Source organism: Camelus bactrianus, chromosome 20, assembly GCF_048773025.1.
Source record: "Camelus bactrianus isolate YW-2024 breed Bactrian camel chromosome 20, ASM4877302v1, whole genome shotgun sequence".
Taxonomy (NCBI): domain Eukaryota; kingdom Metazoa; phylum Chordata; class Mammalia; order Artiodactyla; family Camelidae; genus Camelus; species Camelus bactrianus.
Window position 1 is genome coordinate 30,163,832 of NC_133558.1, and position 15,700 is coordinate 30,179,531.

The 15,700-nt window shown below is 32.5% G+C and overlaps 2 protein-coding genes across 6 annotated transcripts in view; one reads left to right on the plus strand and one right to left on the minus strand.

The window, feature by feature from the left end:
- Positions 1-15,700, minus strand: part of SUPT3H (SPT3 homolog, SAGA and STAGA complex component) — a 385,930-nt gene that overhangs the window by 361,804 nt on the left and 8,426 nt on the right. For all 4 annotated transcript variants that reach the window (XM_074348844.1, XM_074348842.1, XM_074348843.1 and 1 more), the window contains exon 2: positions 11,352-11,452. In XM_074348844.1, coding sequence (XP_074204945.1) covers positions 11,352-11,452 — 101 coding nt within the window. The remainder of the gene's footprint in view (positions 1-11,351; positions 11,453-15,700) is intronic.
- The window catches only part of RUNX2 (RUNX family transcription factor 2), a 206,134-nt gene that overhangs the window by 26,521 nt on the left and 163,913 nt on the right, over positions 1-15,700 (plus strand). The gene's annotated exons all lie outside the window — the stretch shown is intronic.

Genomic DNA, 15,700 nt, shown 5'->3' on the forward strand with positions numbered 1-15,700 from the left:
AGAGAAAAAAACCTAAAAACTCCACCAAAAAAAAAAAAAATACAAATTCAAACAGCAAAGCAAAGTAGAACTATTTATCACAGGAGTATAGCACACTTTATGCCTCTATGGTGTCCTAGGGCATCAATACAGTACAAGTGGACTACAATACCTCATATATACAATGAAATTTCACTTAAAAAAATTAAGTTGTACCTGTCATACACAGTCATAAATGTGCTATAATAAATTAACTACAGAAATATTTCCATTAAAATGGTCAAAATAAGATCCATTTGATCACTTAGATTAGCTCATGCATTTATAAAACAAATATATTAAATACGTATTTCTCTGTGACAAATATGGTATAGATTCCCTTGTATGTAATTCCACTAGTCGGAATATAGTTTTACACACCTATAAAAAAACTAAACTAGCCTTTTGTTTCCAATCATGCTCTTCATTCAAAAGCAAGACAATAACTGTATGACTTAAAATTGAGGAGATAGTCTGGCTGATGTTAACATACTGCAGGCACAGCACAAGTCTACATTCAAGCAAGAAAAACAAATATTAAGGAAAACTGAGACGTTCTTCGGAGTCTCTAATCACACGCTATTAACCAAGTCACTCATTAGTCAGTTTCTATCCCGTGTTGTTTCAAATAAACTTTCTAAATGTCAAATTATTTCATTAATCAACTTTAAAAGTAAAATGAATCACACAGACCAATGTCTGAAATTTGAGCATAGAGCAGAAAGCATAAAAAGAAAAGAAAAATGAAACTGCTTAAAATTTGCACTTAGAATTTGCCTTGGAACTTGATAAAATGATTCCTAAAAATTCATCTGGAGGAATAAAAATAGGAAAAGAGACAAGAAATATTTTAAAAAGAAAAGTTATGCAGGTGACCTTAAACTGTAATACCAAATATTAAAACATATTAAGAAGCTATAATAACTCAAGTAATGTAGTGCTGGCAAAGGAATAGACAATTCAATGGACAAAAGCAGAAAATTCAATAATTTTTTATCTGATAAAGGTAGCATTTCAATTCTGAGAGAAAAGGGAGGTTTATATGATTTGTGGTGGTGAGACCACTGGCAAACCAACTTAAAGTAAAATTGTTTTAACTCAGAACCCTCTCTGGCACTATACAACAAAACAATGGATTAAATATTAAACTGTAGAAACTGAAAGCCTGAAACATGAGGAGTACATGATGATTTGTTCAAAAACTGAGGGTAGGACTTTCAGTCAAAGTAGAGGCAATAAAGAATTTTAAGACTGATTTAACTACATTAAACATTAAAACGCATGTATTAAGAAGATATCACTATAAACAAACCTTAGGGAAAACAAAAGATGAGGGTATGGGGGGTTGTGGGGAGACTACCATGTATGATCAATAAAGGCTTGATGCCTTTAATATATTAAAAACCCTTAATGAACAATGGGAAAGCACAGGACTTGGTAAAACTGTGCTAAGAATATGAACAAACATCCACAAATGAAGAACTATAAATGGCCAAAATATTTTCAAACTCAGTAGTCAAAGGAAAGCTGTAATGTAAAGCAGTCAAAGAAATGCACAATATTTCCATTGTTAAAATGTCAGAGAGGAAGGGAGGTACTCTCATAACTGTGGACTGAAATGTAAAAAGTCCAACTTTCCTGGAGGAAAAATTAGGAAGTTACTATCAAAAAAGCTTTTAAGCCTCAAAAATTCTCATATATAATATGAGGTAATAGGTATTAAGATTTCATTACATCATTTTTACTAACAGTGGAAAAATTTGAAATAATCAAATGGTTCAATAACAGAATTAAAATCAATAGATATCCACACAATGAAATAACTGTCTAATAGCACAGTAAAGGAACAGGATGCCAAAAAAAGCACAGTAGTGACTACAAATTACTAACAACTTAAAAAAATTAAGTCAGGCATGTGCATGCACACAACCCCCTCAAGGTAGCAGACTCTCTTGGTAAGAGGTTACAGATAGCTTTTATTTTCTTGTTTTTGCTTATCTGTGTGACTTAAGTAACTCATTTAGAAGTTGCCTCAGTTTCCTTGAAAAGTAAAGGAGTCCCTTGTTTATTTAGGCTGCAGAATTCATCAGTTACTCAACTACAAAATGCTAGAAAAACTTTAAATTAAACACACATATTCTCTCTCTCTCTCTGAAGCACACTGCTATGCAGAGATCTCCAGGTGCATTTTTTAAAAAACCAAATACAAAAGAATGTCTACAAAATGGAACTCCAAGTGTAAAAAGGAAAAAATAAGATTATATTCAAATGTGTTTATAACGTGGACAAAGAAAGCCCGAAAAAATACCCGAGAATGAATAAAATCAGGCAACAGGGATAGGAGAATTCTTTATCATATAACTATTTTAAATTTTTAGGTTTAAATGATTAAAAATTAAATTAAAAACTAAACTAGAACAATTCTTTCATGATAATGTATACTTAAAATACATAAATTAAATCACATTTATATATAAATAAATATAAACATATAAAATAAATGTATATATAAATAGTATATATTATATATGTATGCCTCGCCAATACTGAGTATTGGCGAGGCATACATATACTATAGGAGGGATTACAACTCATTAAAGCCTTTATAGAAGGTCATCAAAAACCTTAAAGGAATTATTCCTAATGAATCCAGTCACATGCTCAAAGATACAGATACAGATTTGGGAAAGAGAGAAGCAGGTGAAGGGCAGGAGGGAAAGAGGGGGGAAGGGAAGGTGGGAGCGAGATCTATTTCTATATATAAAGTAAGCTCATTAAATCCTACCTGTATAGCTGAAAAGTCAGAAATAACCAAATGTATTTAACAAGATTGCTTAAAGATATCATGATGGAATACAAACTATTGCAGCTACAAAAGTAATGCCATATATTTACTGACATGGGAAAAAGGGCTAATGATATGTAATAAATAAAAACCTGAATTATGCCAAAGCATTACAGTGCTCTAATTCAGTTACTTTAAAATATTCTTTATTATCTTTCTGTATTTCCTGATTTTTTTTTCTTTTCAGAAAACAATATGAACTGCTTCTAATATAAAAGATACTTCATTTTGAATAAAATACTAATACAGCAACTCCCCTATCCATAACATCTGCATGGTTTCTTATTTCGTTTTTTGTTTTTGTTTTTGTTTTTGTTTTTGGAGGGAGCAGGTATTTTGTTCTTAACATAAAATCTACCAATACAGAAGTGAACCAAGATTTTCTGGCTCCCTTTCCACTGTATCATGTTATCTTAATCACTCACCTATATGTGGCATTACTGTCCTTTATATTAATTTAGCCTTTAAAATATTTCTATTTTATTATAAATTCCAGATCTGTGAAGACATACTGTATATTAAAAACACACATTATCTCTGTTCACATCCTTCTAAAGGACTACAGACACAAAGGACACTGTTAATCCCAAATTCTAGGTTGGAAAACACAGAATAAAAAAATAGTGTTTGACTTAGAAATGGGTTGTACTCCAAGTTTGGCTATTTGGAAGTAATTCCACACAAAAAAGAATGTTATTTTTGTTGTAGAAATAAGTATTAATTGATTGCCAGGCCAGCCCAAAGAGTCTGATTTAACCCACAACTGGCAGAAACATATTACTAGTATACCGTTATCCCCACTGAACACTCATTACCAACCCATGTAATATAGAGAAAGATACAAAAGGTTAGTAACACTCTATCAGCCATGGCAAAAACTGGTCATAACCTGGTTCTTTCAAGACAAACAGGAAGAAAGCAGTTAGTCGAAGATAAGAGATGAAGGGTTAGTTCTCACTGCTCTTCCCTAGAAGAGTGGTTTGTGAATTCTATTCTGTCCTAGGGAAAAATGTTATGAGGGTTAGAAAACCAAATTACTACAGTATTTTTTAAAAGGCATATGCTGTTTTACTTAAGATTGTTTAAATGTAGATGTGTCAAAAAAAAGATGTATTTGCACAAGGCATACTCATACTAATATATATTTTTGTGATGTATTTTAATATGCTAAAAATATGTACATGCACATATTAATATGTATGTTGACATATTAAAATACATTACAGAATAAGTCAGTTTCCATTTCTTTGGATGTAATGTAAAACTGCTATCAGTCTCACATCTAGAATCAGAACTGTGCCTCAGCAAACTTAAAAACAGCCATGGACCCTATGACTCAACAGATAGTCAAAATTGAAAAGATCCATTCTGCTATACTGAAAATTGACTACTCTTTTATAAAATCATATTGTTCTAATTTTAAGAGCTGTTTACATTCTACATCAACAGAATTTATTGTAAAGAGGGAATGAACACATAGAGAAGAAATTTTAATTTCCTACCCAAAACTACTAACCACTTTCTGATATATTTTCAGTATAGAAGAATCCATTTTTATCGAGTACATTTTTCAAAGATTATTCTCGAACTTGATACATTTAAAAATAAGTTTTCAAAATCTCAGCATATTAAAAATAAAAATAAACTGACAAAATGCTACATAACATACTGCTAACTTTATAGCTACCAGAAATTGTGCAAATCTAGTTATTTGAAAACGAGTGCCCAAAACACACAATGATGTTATACATTTGGTTACACACACTGGTATGATAATCAAGTGCAATACAATATATTCAGAGTTACAGTCATAGGATTTTCAGAAAGACTAAGTATAAATATATTATGTAAATTCACAAAAGAACATTTTTAAGAAACACACCTCAACATTATCCAGACTGTCTACAAAATGGAACATGAATGTGATATTAAACCTCTCCCAATCAAACTGGACCTGCCAAAGTAACCAAAAATTAACATCCCCAAATCGTTAAAGAACTATAAGACAATGACAAGCAAAAAAAAAAAAAAAAAAAAAGTAAAAAAGTAAATCAATGACAGCGTTAAGAGTACAAAATAAATCAAATACAAAGTAAAATCATAAAAACATTTAAAATGTATTTTTCCAGTTTCAATAAAAATATAAGCATACCAGAAAAGTAGTATTCCATGTATTATTTATATTTGCTGTATTTCTTCTATGTTGTCCAATAAGGTAGCCACTTGCTACATGTAGCTATTTAAATTTAAATTAATTAAAATACGCAAAATTCAATTGCTCAGTTGCCTAGCTCATTTAATGTGCTCACTACATGTGGTTAGTGGCTATCACACTGGAGAGCGTAGAAATAGAAATTCCTATCACTACAGAAAGTTCTACTGAACAGCACACTATTATACAGACAAATCAATTTTTTTCTCTATAAAACTTCTGCCCATAAAACTACAAACATTGCCCCCTGCACTTGAAACATTTTTATAATAAACTTCCTAAATCAACATGTTGATGATGATAATTATTCTTCTAAATGCAATCATAACAACAAGACAGTGTTTATTATGTGCCAGGAACAAAACTATATGCTTTGATGTGGTATCTCATTTAGTTTTCATGTACACCCTATGAGATAGATACAAATCCTCAATGCCTTATCTGAAAGATGTATTTCAGAATTCAGAAGTTTTCAGATTTTAGAAAGCCAATACAACACAAAAACCATATGCTACATAACACCTTCAGCAGGGTCTAGTGAAGCACTCAGGAACACAGTATATTATATAATCATATAATATTTAACATACAAATATTAACACTAAAGATCAGTGAAGTCAATGAATAACTGAGTATCAGGTAGGTCTTGTTTCTGTCACGAAATTCGTTCCAAACAGATGCTCCCACTGACTGGTGTAATAACTTGCAACCACACAGCACTGCAATCTTAGAATGACAAATTGGTCATTTTTCTAAATTTTTATCTGTTTTTCCCCGACACAGCTAAGGATTTTCTCACCAAATTGTTAAAATGACTCCATTTCCCTGAATTTCAAGAATTCATTTCTAAGACTGAGCAAAATGTTTTTTCCCTCTGGTAATTACATGCATGCTATCCTAAAATAAAAGGCCTAGGTATTTTCTTTTCATAAAATAATTGATAGAGATATTTAAATGTAAACCGAAAATTTTATTTTCTCACATTTATAAGATACATTCTTTCAATGCAAGCACTTAATTCAGTTGGATCTAGCAACTTAAACATTACCTTATTTCATTTCTGAAAGGCAAAAAGTATATAAACTTTCACTTACACAGGGCCTGTATATTCTCAATCAACTTTTGCACATTTTCTCACTTTCAGGAAAGACTGTGACCAATTTTATATTACAACTTGAAAATCTTCTTCATTATCACTATATTTATAAACCAGTGTATGTATACCTTAAAACATTCCAAACAGATGCATTTCACAAAAAAGTACAAGGATAAGTTTATCCATAAATTTTAATGTAATTTAAATGTCAAGAATTAAAATATTATTTACCAGTGATAAAATATAAAAGTAGGAGAGACATTTCAATATTCAACAACAGGGCCATGTTTACATCCAAAACTATGAAATAACACAAATAATAAGTATCTAATAAGGAGTATACAGTATTTAATTTCTATGAAAAATTACACTTGCTTTTGGTTACTGATATGGCCTTGCATAAAAAGATTTGGTGGTTAGGTATAGGAAACTGAAATAAATGCTATGATAATATGAGAACAGCAACTTAACATAGCAACCTAATGCAATACTTATTATAAAAATTAGACCTCATCACTAATAACAGTAATTAACTGAACAATTACTCAGCTTTCCCATTATTACTTCATTACAGTACACTAGTCACACACAAGTTGGTAAAAGCTCATTTGCAAGCTAGATGTTATAAATCAAAACGAGCTTTGTTGATTGCAGTGTAGTTTAACATAATGTGTCAAGAGCATGAACTCTGGAGTTAAGACTTCCTGGCTTAAATCGAGGTTTTACACTTACTGTAATGGCAATTTTTGGTGAGTTACTACCTTTGTGTCTCAGTTTCCTTATCTATGAAAGGGAATACCGGTATCCTCCTCATAGGGTTGGGTGATGATTAAATGAAATAGTATATGGAAATACTCAGGAGAGTGCCTGGTACACATAATAGCATTCACTAGTATGGTATTATTAAAGCATCTGAAACTATAATTTGCTAATGTTAGACCTTCTTATCTTTAAGAATTTCTTTCCTCCAGTTTCCTGAAAATCTTAAATGCACCAGGAAAACTCACTGTTTGAAGGAACCCTGTGTCAGTTTAATAAATATCTATTACTAATTCAAATATTTATAGATTAAGTCCTTTTAAAGTCAGATCAAGGAAAGGACAGAACTGGGAATATATTCTTTCACAGCTTGTAACTTCATAATGCTAAATCACAGCCAAGTGATAACCATTCCACACACACAACCATGCCCTAGGCTCGTGTAGCAATGAATAAATGATTGTTGCCATTTATCCCAAAAATTCCTAAGGGGGGGGAGGGTACAGCTCACGAGGTAGAGCGCATGCTTAGCATGCACGAGGTGCTGGGTTCAATCCCCATACCTCCTACAAAATACTAAATAAATAAATAAACCTAATTACCTCCCCCTGCAAAAAAAATTCCTAAGAGAAGAAGCAAATCTTACAGAGAAAACTTTTAGTTCAGTTTTGGACATACTAAGTTTAAAGTGCTCACAGACTACTCAGTGGACGTTCCAGGAAGCAGTTACAGGTACAGACCTAAAGCTAGGATGTTTACACTCAGAAGTTCATATCCCCCTCCTCGATACTACCATGGAATTTTTCACATCCAACTACATGACAGTTATTGGTCTCCACAACCCTTCTCTACTGCCAGACTATTGTGAAGGCATTTAGGCCCTCCCATATAAGGGCTCAATAATGTTGATTTTTAAGAATGTAAAACTTGCAGAATAGCACACTTAAAGGAGTGAATTTTATCGTACAAAAAGAAAACTGATTTAGAAAATTTTTTTCAATCCGTGGATTTTAAATAAGGATTAAATTTTCATTTAGAAAAATTCATATAAAATATAAGCAGTATACAAACAAAATCCTTTTTTTTAAAAATTTGGTCACATGAGAATTATTAAATACTACCAAACAGTGAAACCTGACATTATCACCAGGGCTATAAACCTGAAAAAGTACAATATAACAAGGCAAGAAATTTATAAATGAGTAAAATAAGAGAAAGTCCAATGAAGATTCCTTGAAGTGCATTTCAATTCTTAAGAAGTCTGCCAAAATACCTGTAATGTGGATTGAAAAGATTTCACTTTCTAACTCACAGGCTACTTCAGTTCAGTAACTTAAAAATGAAAAGCCTCTGGACTTTCCAGCACGTGTTATTCACAGAGCTATGATAAGGAGCATACAGCAAATGTGCTCAGTTAGATGCGCTGAGAACCTGGTAGCAACTGTCTGACTGCCCATCCTTTAGTTTAAAATCTGTAGAAGCACTTCCTAAGGAAGGCTGCACTAGCAGTATTTATCACCCACTCTTGAAATATGGTCAGTCCTGTCAAGGCTCTAACAGGAGAACAGACTAGCTGCCAGGTCTATATTTAATAGCAGATCAAGACAATTTCATTTGTGCTCAACAACTAGATCCCTTTCAGTGACACCATCCCCTGGAAATGACACAACAATACTGTTACTTATTTAGAGGACAGGGAGCCAAGAGAAAAACAGCTCATTAGTGGTGAATGGGTGGGGAACACAGCAGCAGCACAGGATTAAAACAGAGCAGTACAATGCAACAGAAAAACTGTGAAAATGCAGGAAAAGAAAAAAGCAGAGATTCACAGAATGAAATTCCTACAACATAAAACAAACAGAGACTTAAGTCTGCAATTTCTCATTTAAAATCAAATAAGCAAGGATCAAATGCATATTGATTCTAATTTTATATAATCAAAAGCCTGAAAACCTTATACCAATAGAAAATATTGGTAAATTAAAAAGGATTCCCCTAATCCTGGCCCTATTTTCCTGTTCTATGAAGCAATTCATAAGGAGAAAAAAATAACTTCAGACCATAAATGATGAATGTAACTATTAGGAGTGGCCTCTCTATGAGGTCTGAAATAGAAGGAAAATGTACATTTCTTCCAAAGCTGTGGCCAACAATAACTTTCACATTCTGAATCCAGCTTAAGCACATTAGCTGGGAAGATGTTTGCAAAAGTATTTAATAAGAAAGTGCTGAATTTAGCTTTTATTTTTTCTCAATTTTCTTAAGTGGCCTGCAGTCTATCAAATGCACTAAGTAGAACCTCTCCTAAGTATAAATGACAAAAGAAGATACAGCTTTCCTCTTATGGAGGGCGGTTTCCATAGACAAGGGCTCATCAAACTTTCTGTAAAGGGCCATAGAGTCAATATTTTCAGCTTTACAGGCCATATGGTCTCTGTCACAAATACTCAACTCCACCATGTAGCATGAAAGCAGAGAAGATAATAGATAATTGATGAGTGACTGTGGTCCAAGAAAATCTTTTTCAAAGACAAGCAGCCAGTCTATGGACCGATGGCCATAGTTTGCTGACTTCTGCTATGGCGCATGTTTTTTTACTTACTAATAAATATGTTGTTTTACTATATAACACCGAATTTGAAATATGGTATCTGGGATTTGCTTTAAAATATTACATCTAGAAAAAAAAAGTAAATGGGGGGGAGGTAAAGAGCTCAGTAGTAGAGTGCCCACTTAGCTTGCACGAGGTCCTGGGTTCAATGCCCAGTATCTCCATTAAACAAATAAATCTAAGTACCTCCCCCTCCCCCCAAAAATTAATAAATGAAGACTAGGAGGAAAGGTTAAAGACTGAAAAAAACACAATTATTGTTTGTCTGATGATGGATGCATGGGGTTCACTAGACTATTCCAATAATTTTATGAGTTTGAAACTTTCAAAATTAAGAGTTTTTAAAAATAGAAAGTAAATCAATGAATCAACTCTACAGGAAAATTAATTTCCTCACTTTAGTATAAACATTCTAAAATATGTCTAGTATTTTTAAACATAATTAACATAGCAAAACATAAAAGCATCTTAGTATAAAGCTATAAACTATAATGATAAAACTTAGATACACAAGTGTATTCAAGCAGAAACCCTTAAAATTTTCCATAATTTAAAACACAGCCTTACCTCTTACAGCTCCTAAATTAACACATTTATTCTCATCTTATCTACCAAAATGTGTTACCAGTTTTTGGTTTTAGAATATAATTATTTTTACAGGGCATATATTACTTATGTTAACATATAATAGGTTTATTATTTTTTAAATAAATTAATAAACAGTTGATTTCTCAGTTTTAAACTCCAAGCAATAAATATTAATAGACAGAATTAACATCAAAACCGCTGATTAAGGCTTTTGATAATTAGGATCCCAAGACCAAAAAGTTTGAGAATCTATCACCTAAATGTTTTCAATTTGGTTTAAAGTATCTTACAAACAAACAAACAAAAATACAATAAAATAAAAAATAAAGTATCTTCACCAAGCAATTGTTAGATATACGCTCAAACTCATTTTTCCTCTGAACAACCATCACACAGTGGAGTTAACCCACCATGAAGGCTATCAATTTACACCCACAAGAGGAAGGCACTTAAATCTTCAACAGAAACGTTCTTTTCAAGCTGCTGGGTATGTCATGAATAATGTATCCATAAGAAAAGAAGACCTCTAATGTGTTGTCCTCCTTATGCAAAACATTGTCTCCTGAACCAGTAAGAAAGAAAGACTAACGTGTGCCAGCAGAAATTTCCAATAAATACACTACCTTTCATCAAATCAAGACATGCAGTCTCACTTAATGAAAAGCCAGAAATCAAGTTGAAAAGAGCTTAGGAAAGAAATAGTAATGACTGCAATTTCTCAAAAACTAAATGTGTTTTTAAGATGTCCTATGTTTTTTCTCAAGTTCTGAAATACAGTGATTTCACATATTATCAAAACTGAAAACAAATTTAAGTTAGGCTCATTGGATTATTATGACATTTGAGAAAAACTGAGAACTCTGGGAAAATATTTCCAACTATCCAAGAACATAATCACTCTCAAAATTTTTTCTATCTAAAACTAAAATAGTAATAATCCATAACACAGATTTGGGCAGATAATAAAGCAAAAATGTTTCTGTGATTGTTCATTCTTTTATAAAGATGAACCAATACTTACTTTTTGAATACATTATCATTGCAGTATTTTTAACCAATTTGTCCCTTCTGTACATGGTTGTTTAAAATGTTATCGGGCTATTCCATTTTTACTTGATTAAGTACAAATTTCCAAGTTAAGTTTTATAAATCTTATTTCTGTTGTCTTTTATCAACATGAATAAAATTTAAATAGTAATAAGTGAGAGAGAGATGTACTTACATCATACTCTGCAATTCTGCTGCAAAGCTGATAGACTTCCCTGTACCTCTTCCACTACTTGAAGTGGCAGTAGACATGGGGCTGGCTGCAGTATTATTCATCTAAGTAAAAAAGAGAAATAAGCTTACAGAATGCATGGGAAATGCAAGCACTTATAAATTACTTCAAAAAGTATAGAAACTTTACATTTCTGATTTGTTTTATGTAAATCTGATCTGTTTATACTTAGTGACCTTTATTAAAATGAAAGAGGTTAAAAAAACTGCTTAGCCAAGTGTGCTATCAAAAAATTACTCACTTGAGTGATAAACATTTCAGTATACATTTTGTAATAAGTACTGGAAGAAAAAACTCATTAAAATATTTTAATAGAGCTCAGTGGTTTTCCAAAATGTGTTCCAGGGAGCCCTAAGAGTCCATCCAGAACACCAGAACAACTCGGATTTTTCTATATTATATACTGGGGTTCCAAGTAGGATTTCATTTAAAGAAACAGTTGCACAGCTGTAAAATACAAAGTTAGAAAACCATAGCATAATCTAATTCCCATTTGAACCAAAGCCTAAAATATAAACGATACAAATAAAGCCAATCAGGAGATCAGAAGTTAGCACTGATATTTTATAATCTTATGGTTAAATAACTCATCAATTTAAAATGACTTTTCCCAATAAAATTAAGCCAATGTATAAAGGGAAAACTAAATGCCAATCCTAATGTACGCCGTTTTATTTATTGCATGTGGCAGTCCCATAAAGAAGAATTAGTGAAAATAACATTAAAGTAGTAAAAGCAGATAAAAGCCTCAGGGATTTTACCTCAAGGACACAGTCAGTACTCAATAAATGTTAGTTATTATTTTATGCTTATGAAAACTTTGCAATACTATCATTTTCTTTAAAAAATACTTTGCAGATTAAAGAAGAATTTACAAATTTAAAATATATAATAAAATAAAGCAGTACTGAGAAAACTATATATACAGTAAAATAATTAGGAGTCAGAAGTCAGACTGCCTAGGTTAGAATCCCAGCTCTGCTAATTTACTAACACTAGGGGCAAGTTTCTTAACTTCTTCCTTCTTCAGTTTTCTCATCTGTAAAATGGGAATGATAATCGCATACTCTAAAGGTTGTTGTAAAGATTAAAAGAACACGTACAAAGTATTCAGAACAGTTCTTAGCACACAGTCAACACAAAATGTTAGCTATTACTACAAATAGAACTCAAGAACTTTTCTCCCTTTCTTGATCTGCTAAAAGCTTTTATATGACAAATTTAGATCATCCTTATTTCAGTCACAAAGTTTAAGAAACTTGAATATCTTCACTAAAAGAACTCAATACAACTCAATACGAATACCAGTTTCCTTATAAAATAAGTTGTTTTCACTACTGACACCACTACTGTGACTAGACAGCCTAGCTCAAAAGCTCGTTGACTCCTGCACCCTACAATTTGTAAGAAGCCAAGTAAACTCTACTTCATGTTTTTACATCCTCCTCTTCTTGCTGAGCTCTCTTTACAGCTCCTGTCTTTGCATTTCAGTTCATGCTTCACATTGCTATCAAATTTATCTTAATACATCCTCTAATCTGACCACTTCTGTGGGCAATGGAGGCTAAAACTGACAAAAGGAAACTTGAACCAGAGCATTATTCACCAAGGGCTGAGATGGAAAGACTGGGCCCCATGAGGAAAGCAGAAAAAACAAACTGCTACAAAAACCACTGCCTGAGACAGGCCACATCTGAAGCTTTTGAGGAAGCAAAAGGACAGAGACCTAAGACAAGCAGCATACTAGCTGGGGGGCTGAATGGCCCCGTATCATTCTGGGGCAGGACCAATGATCTGCCAACCTGAGGGCCCTAAGGGCCAGGCCAAAACCACTAGACAGAATGCAAGAGCACAGAAAGAAAAGGAAAAATGTTTCACTCCAACTGAGCCTAAAAACCAAAATTCTAATGCTATGAGAGACCATCAGTCTTTTTAAGACTAAATTTGTCCGTTTTATTCACAATGACTTTTTTGGAGTAGGTACTTTTTTCTACAAATAATATAGGGAAAGAAACAGCCATCACCATTTGGAACTCAGGTTTAAAAAAAAAAGTCACATCACCAGTCCAAGATCGGGAAAAAGTAACACAGGAAAGCAAGTGCTTCCAGGAACAGTCCTACAGAATCAGGACAACATGATAAAAAAGGAACTTGGCTTTCCCAATGACCTCAGAAAGTGTTTCACACGTCCCAGCAGAAGACTGACAAAGATAGGATATCCTGGAGAAAATGTCAAATGCAAAGATTACATATTAACCCCAGTCTCCAAAAACAGTTACGATTTAAGTTGACTCGTATCAGATTTGAAGGCACGCCATTCTGTGGGATTATCCTGTGGCCAAGCGTCCTGAGACACTGCTGGAGTAAATGCCCCTTTTTCATTTTGCAAATTCAGCCACCCGGCTTTAACGCTCTCTGAAGAGGAGACATTTCAGAAGTAAATTCATACTAAAACCACAGCTTTCTTAGGTTGTGCCCCTACTGTAAATGTTTCATATCAAGAGTATTTATTGGTAAGAGGGTAAAGGTCTCAATTCTAGTTTATTATAACCACGATCATCCTTTCACAGTCAAGTTATTTAATTTTGAAATCAAACAGGTGAATAACATCTTTCTTGACATGATGAGCTGATAGCTCATTAGTATCTTCAAAATAATTATTTCCTGTGCCCACATTTTGTTTGATGATTTAGATAATTAACTTCTTCAGACATTAACTTCTTTACACATCAAAGTCCTATCATTCCAATGCTTTATTTCCTATCTCCCAGACATTAAAAAAAAAAAAATGTTGGTTAAAAGCAGAAGCACTCAAGTCAATTTTCTCTAATAAATACAGTTAACATGGAACTGAAAACCTACTGTAATCTTCTCAATGAGTTAATGTCCTGCAGTTGTTTTAGCTTTCAATTCAAATGCAGCTGTTTGCCATAAAATGAATTCAGATGTGCAGATGGAGACCCAGATTATTTCAACATGCCACAGTTTAAATGTGAACTCGAGTAAGTTCATCTCTGATTAATACTTAGACTTAAACTTGATTATTAAGCCCATAGCCAATACTATGTCACACCTGTAAAAGCCTACTTCAGAGTTTAAAAAACATTTTTTAATAAGAATAATGGAACTTAAGGATATACCCTTTCTCTCAGAAAATATTGCAACAATAAAAAATTATAACAATAGTAAAATTATGTATCATAAATGTGAATTAAACAAAAATGTTATGAACATGTTACTGGATTTCTATTTATAGCCCATATTTTTAGTGACTAAATGACCAAAGAAATACCATGAAACATCTTCAGCTTAAAATACCTGAGTTGAAACCTTTATTACTTTATTATTACACCCTCAAAACAATGTCAAAATCTGGATTGTGAAATCAGTCTGTTTATTAAAAGTGGAACTTTTAAATTATTTCTTCTATTATATCACTGCTGAGAAAAATTAATTCAGCAGACCTATGTAACTGATTCTGAACATCTACAGAGTCTCAATTTCAATCATCATAACCTGAGCATCCTACATAACATAATAGAAAACTGTTATAATCAGAACATTTTCATTTTCATAGAACTCCAAAGGCAGGAAGCAATTATGGTTAAGCCTACTCTATTATTCACTACATTTTAGTTCTGTTGTTTAAAAAAAGCAAAACAAAACCTCAAGTTACATCATGTTATAAATTTCTCCTGCTGTGAAAAATAATGATCAATCACTGAGAATGCAAAAAATAAACAAATTAAAATGTGAAAAATTTTTAAACTTCCATACCTAGTGTTTAGGATAACACAATGGTAATTCCAATATATTTATACATATGTCCCATGTCAAGCGGACTTTAGAAGGCATAAAACTCAAGTGCCTATTCAGTTATCTAGTAGAATAAATCATTCAAAGAGCACATGATTCACATATAATTTATCATTTTTCTGAAGCTGCTGCCAATTGTATTTTAATAACTAACTAAAAATCATTTGTATTCACTTACATACTTCGAATGAGTTCAAAACCTGAAATAAGATGCATCTATCATACCACTTCTCACACCGTAGTTTAGTTCCTCATCCTTAAAACTGCTAACTCCTTAAGGACAGGGATTCTGTTTTAACTGTAATTTTGGTACCTAATTGACTGCCCGACACAGCTGATGCTCGGTATTAACAAAAAAAATAAGAAAGACTTCCCTGCCATGTAGTAGCTTACAGACATGCCCAACGGAATGTGTTTAGAGATAATGCACAAGATATTATGAAACAAGGGGAGGAACATCAGACCCAGTTAATCAT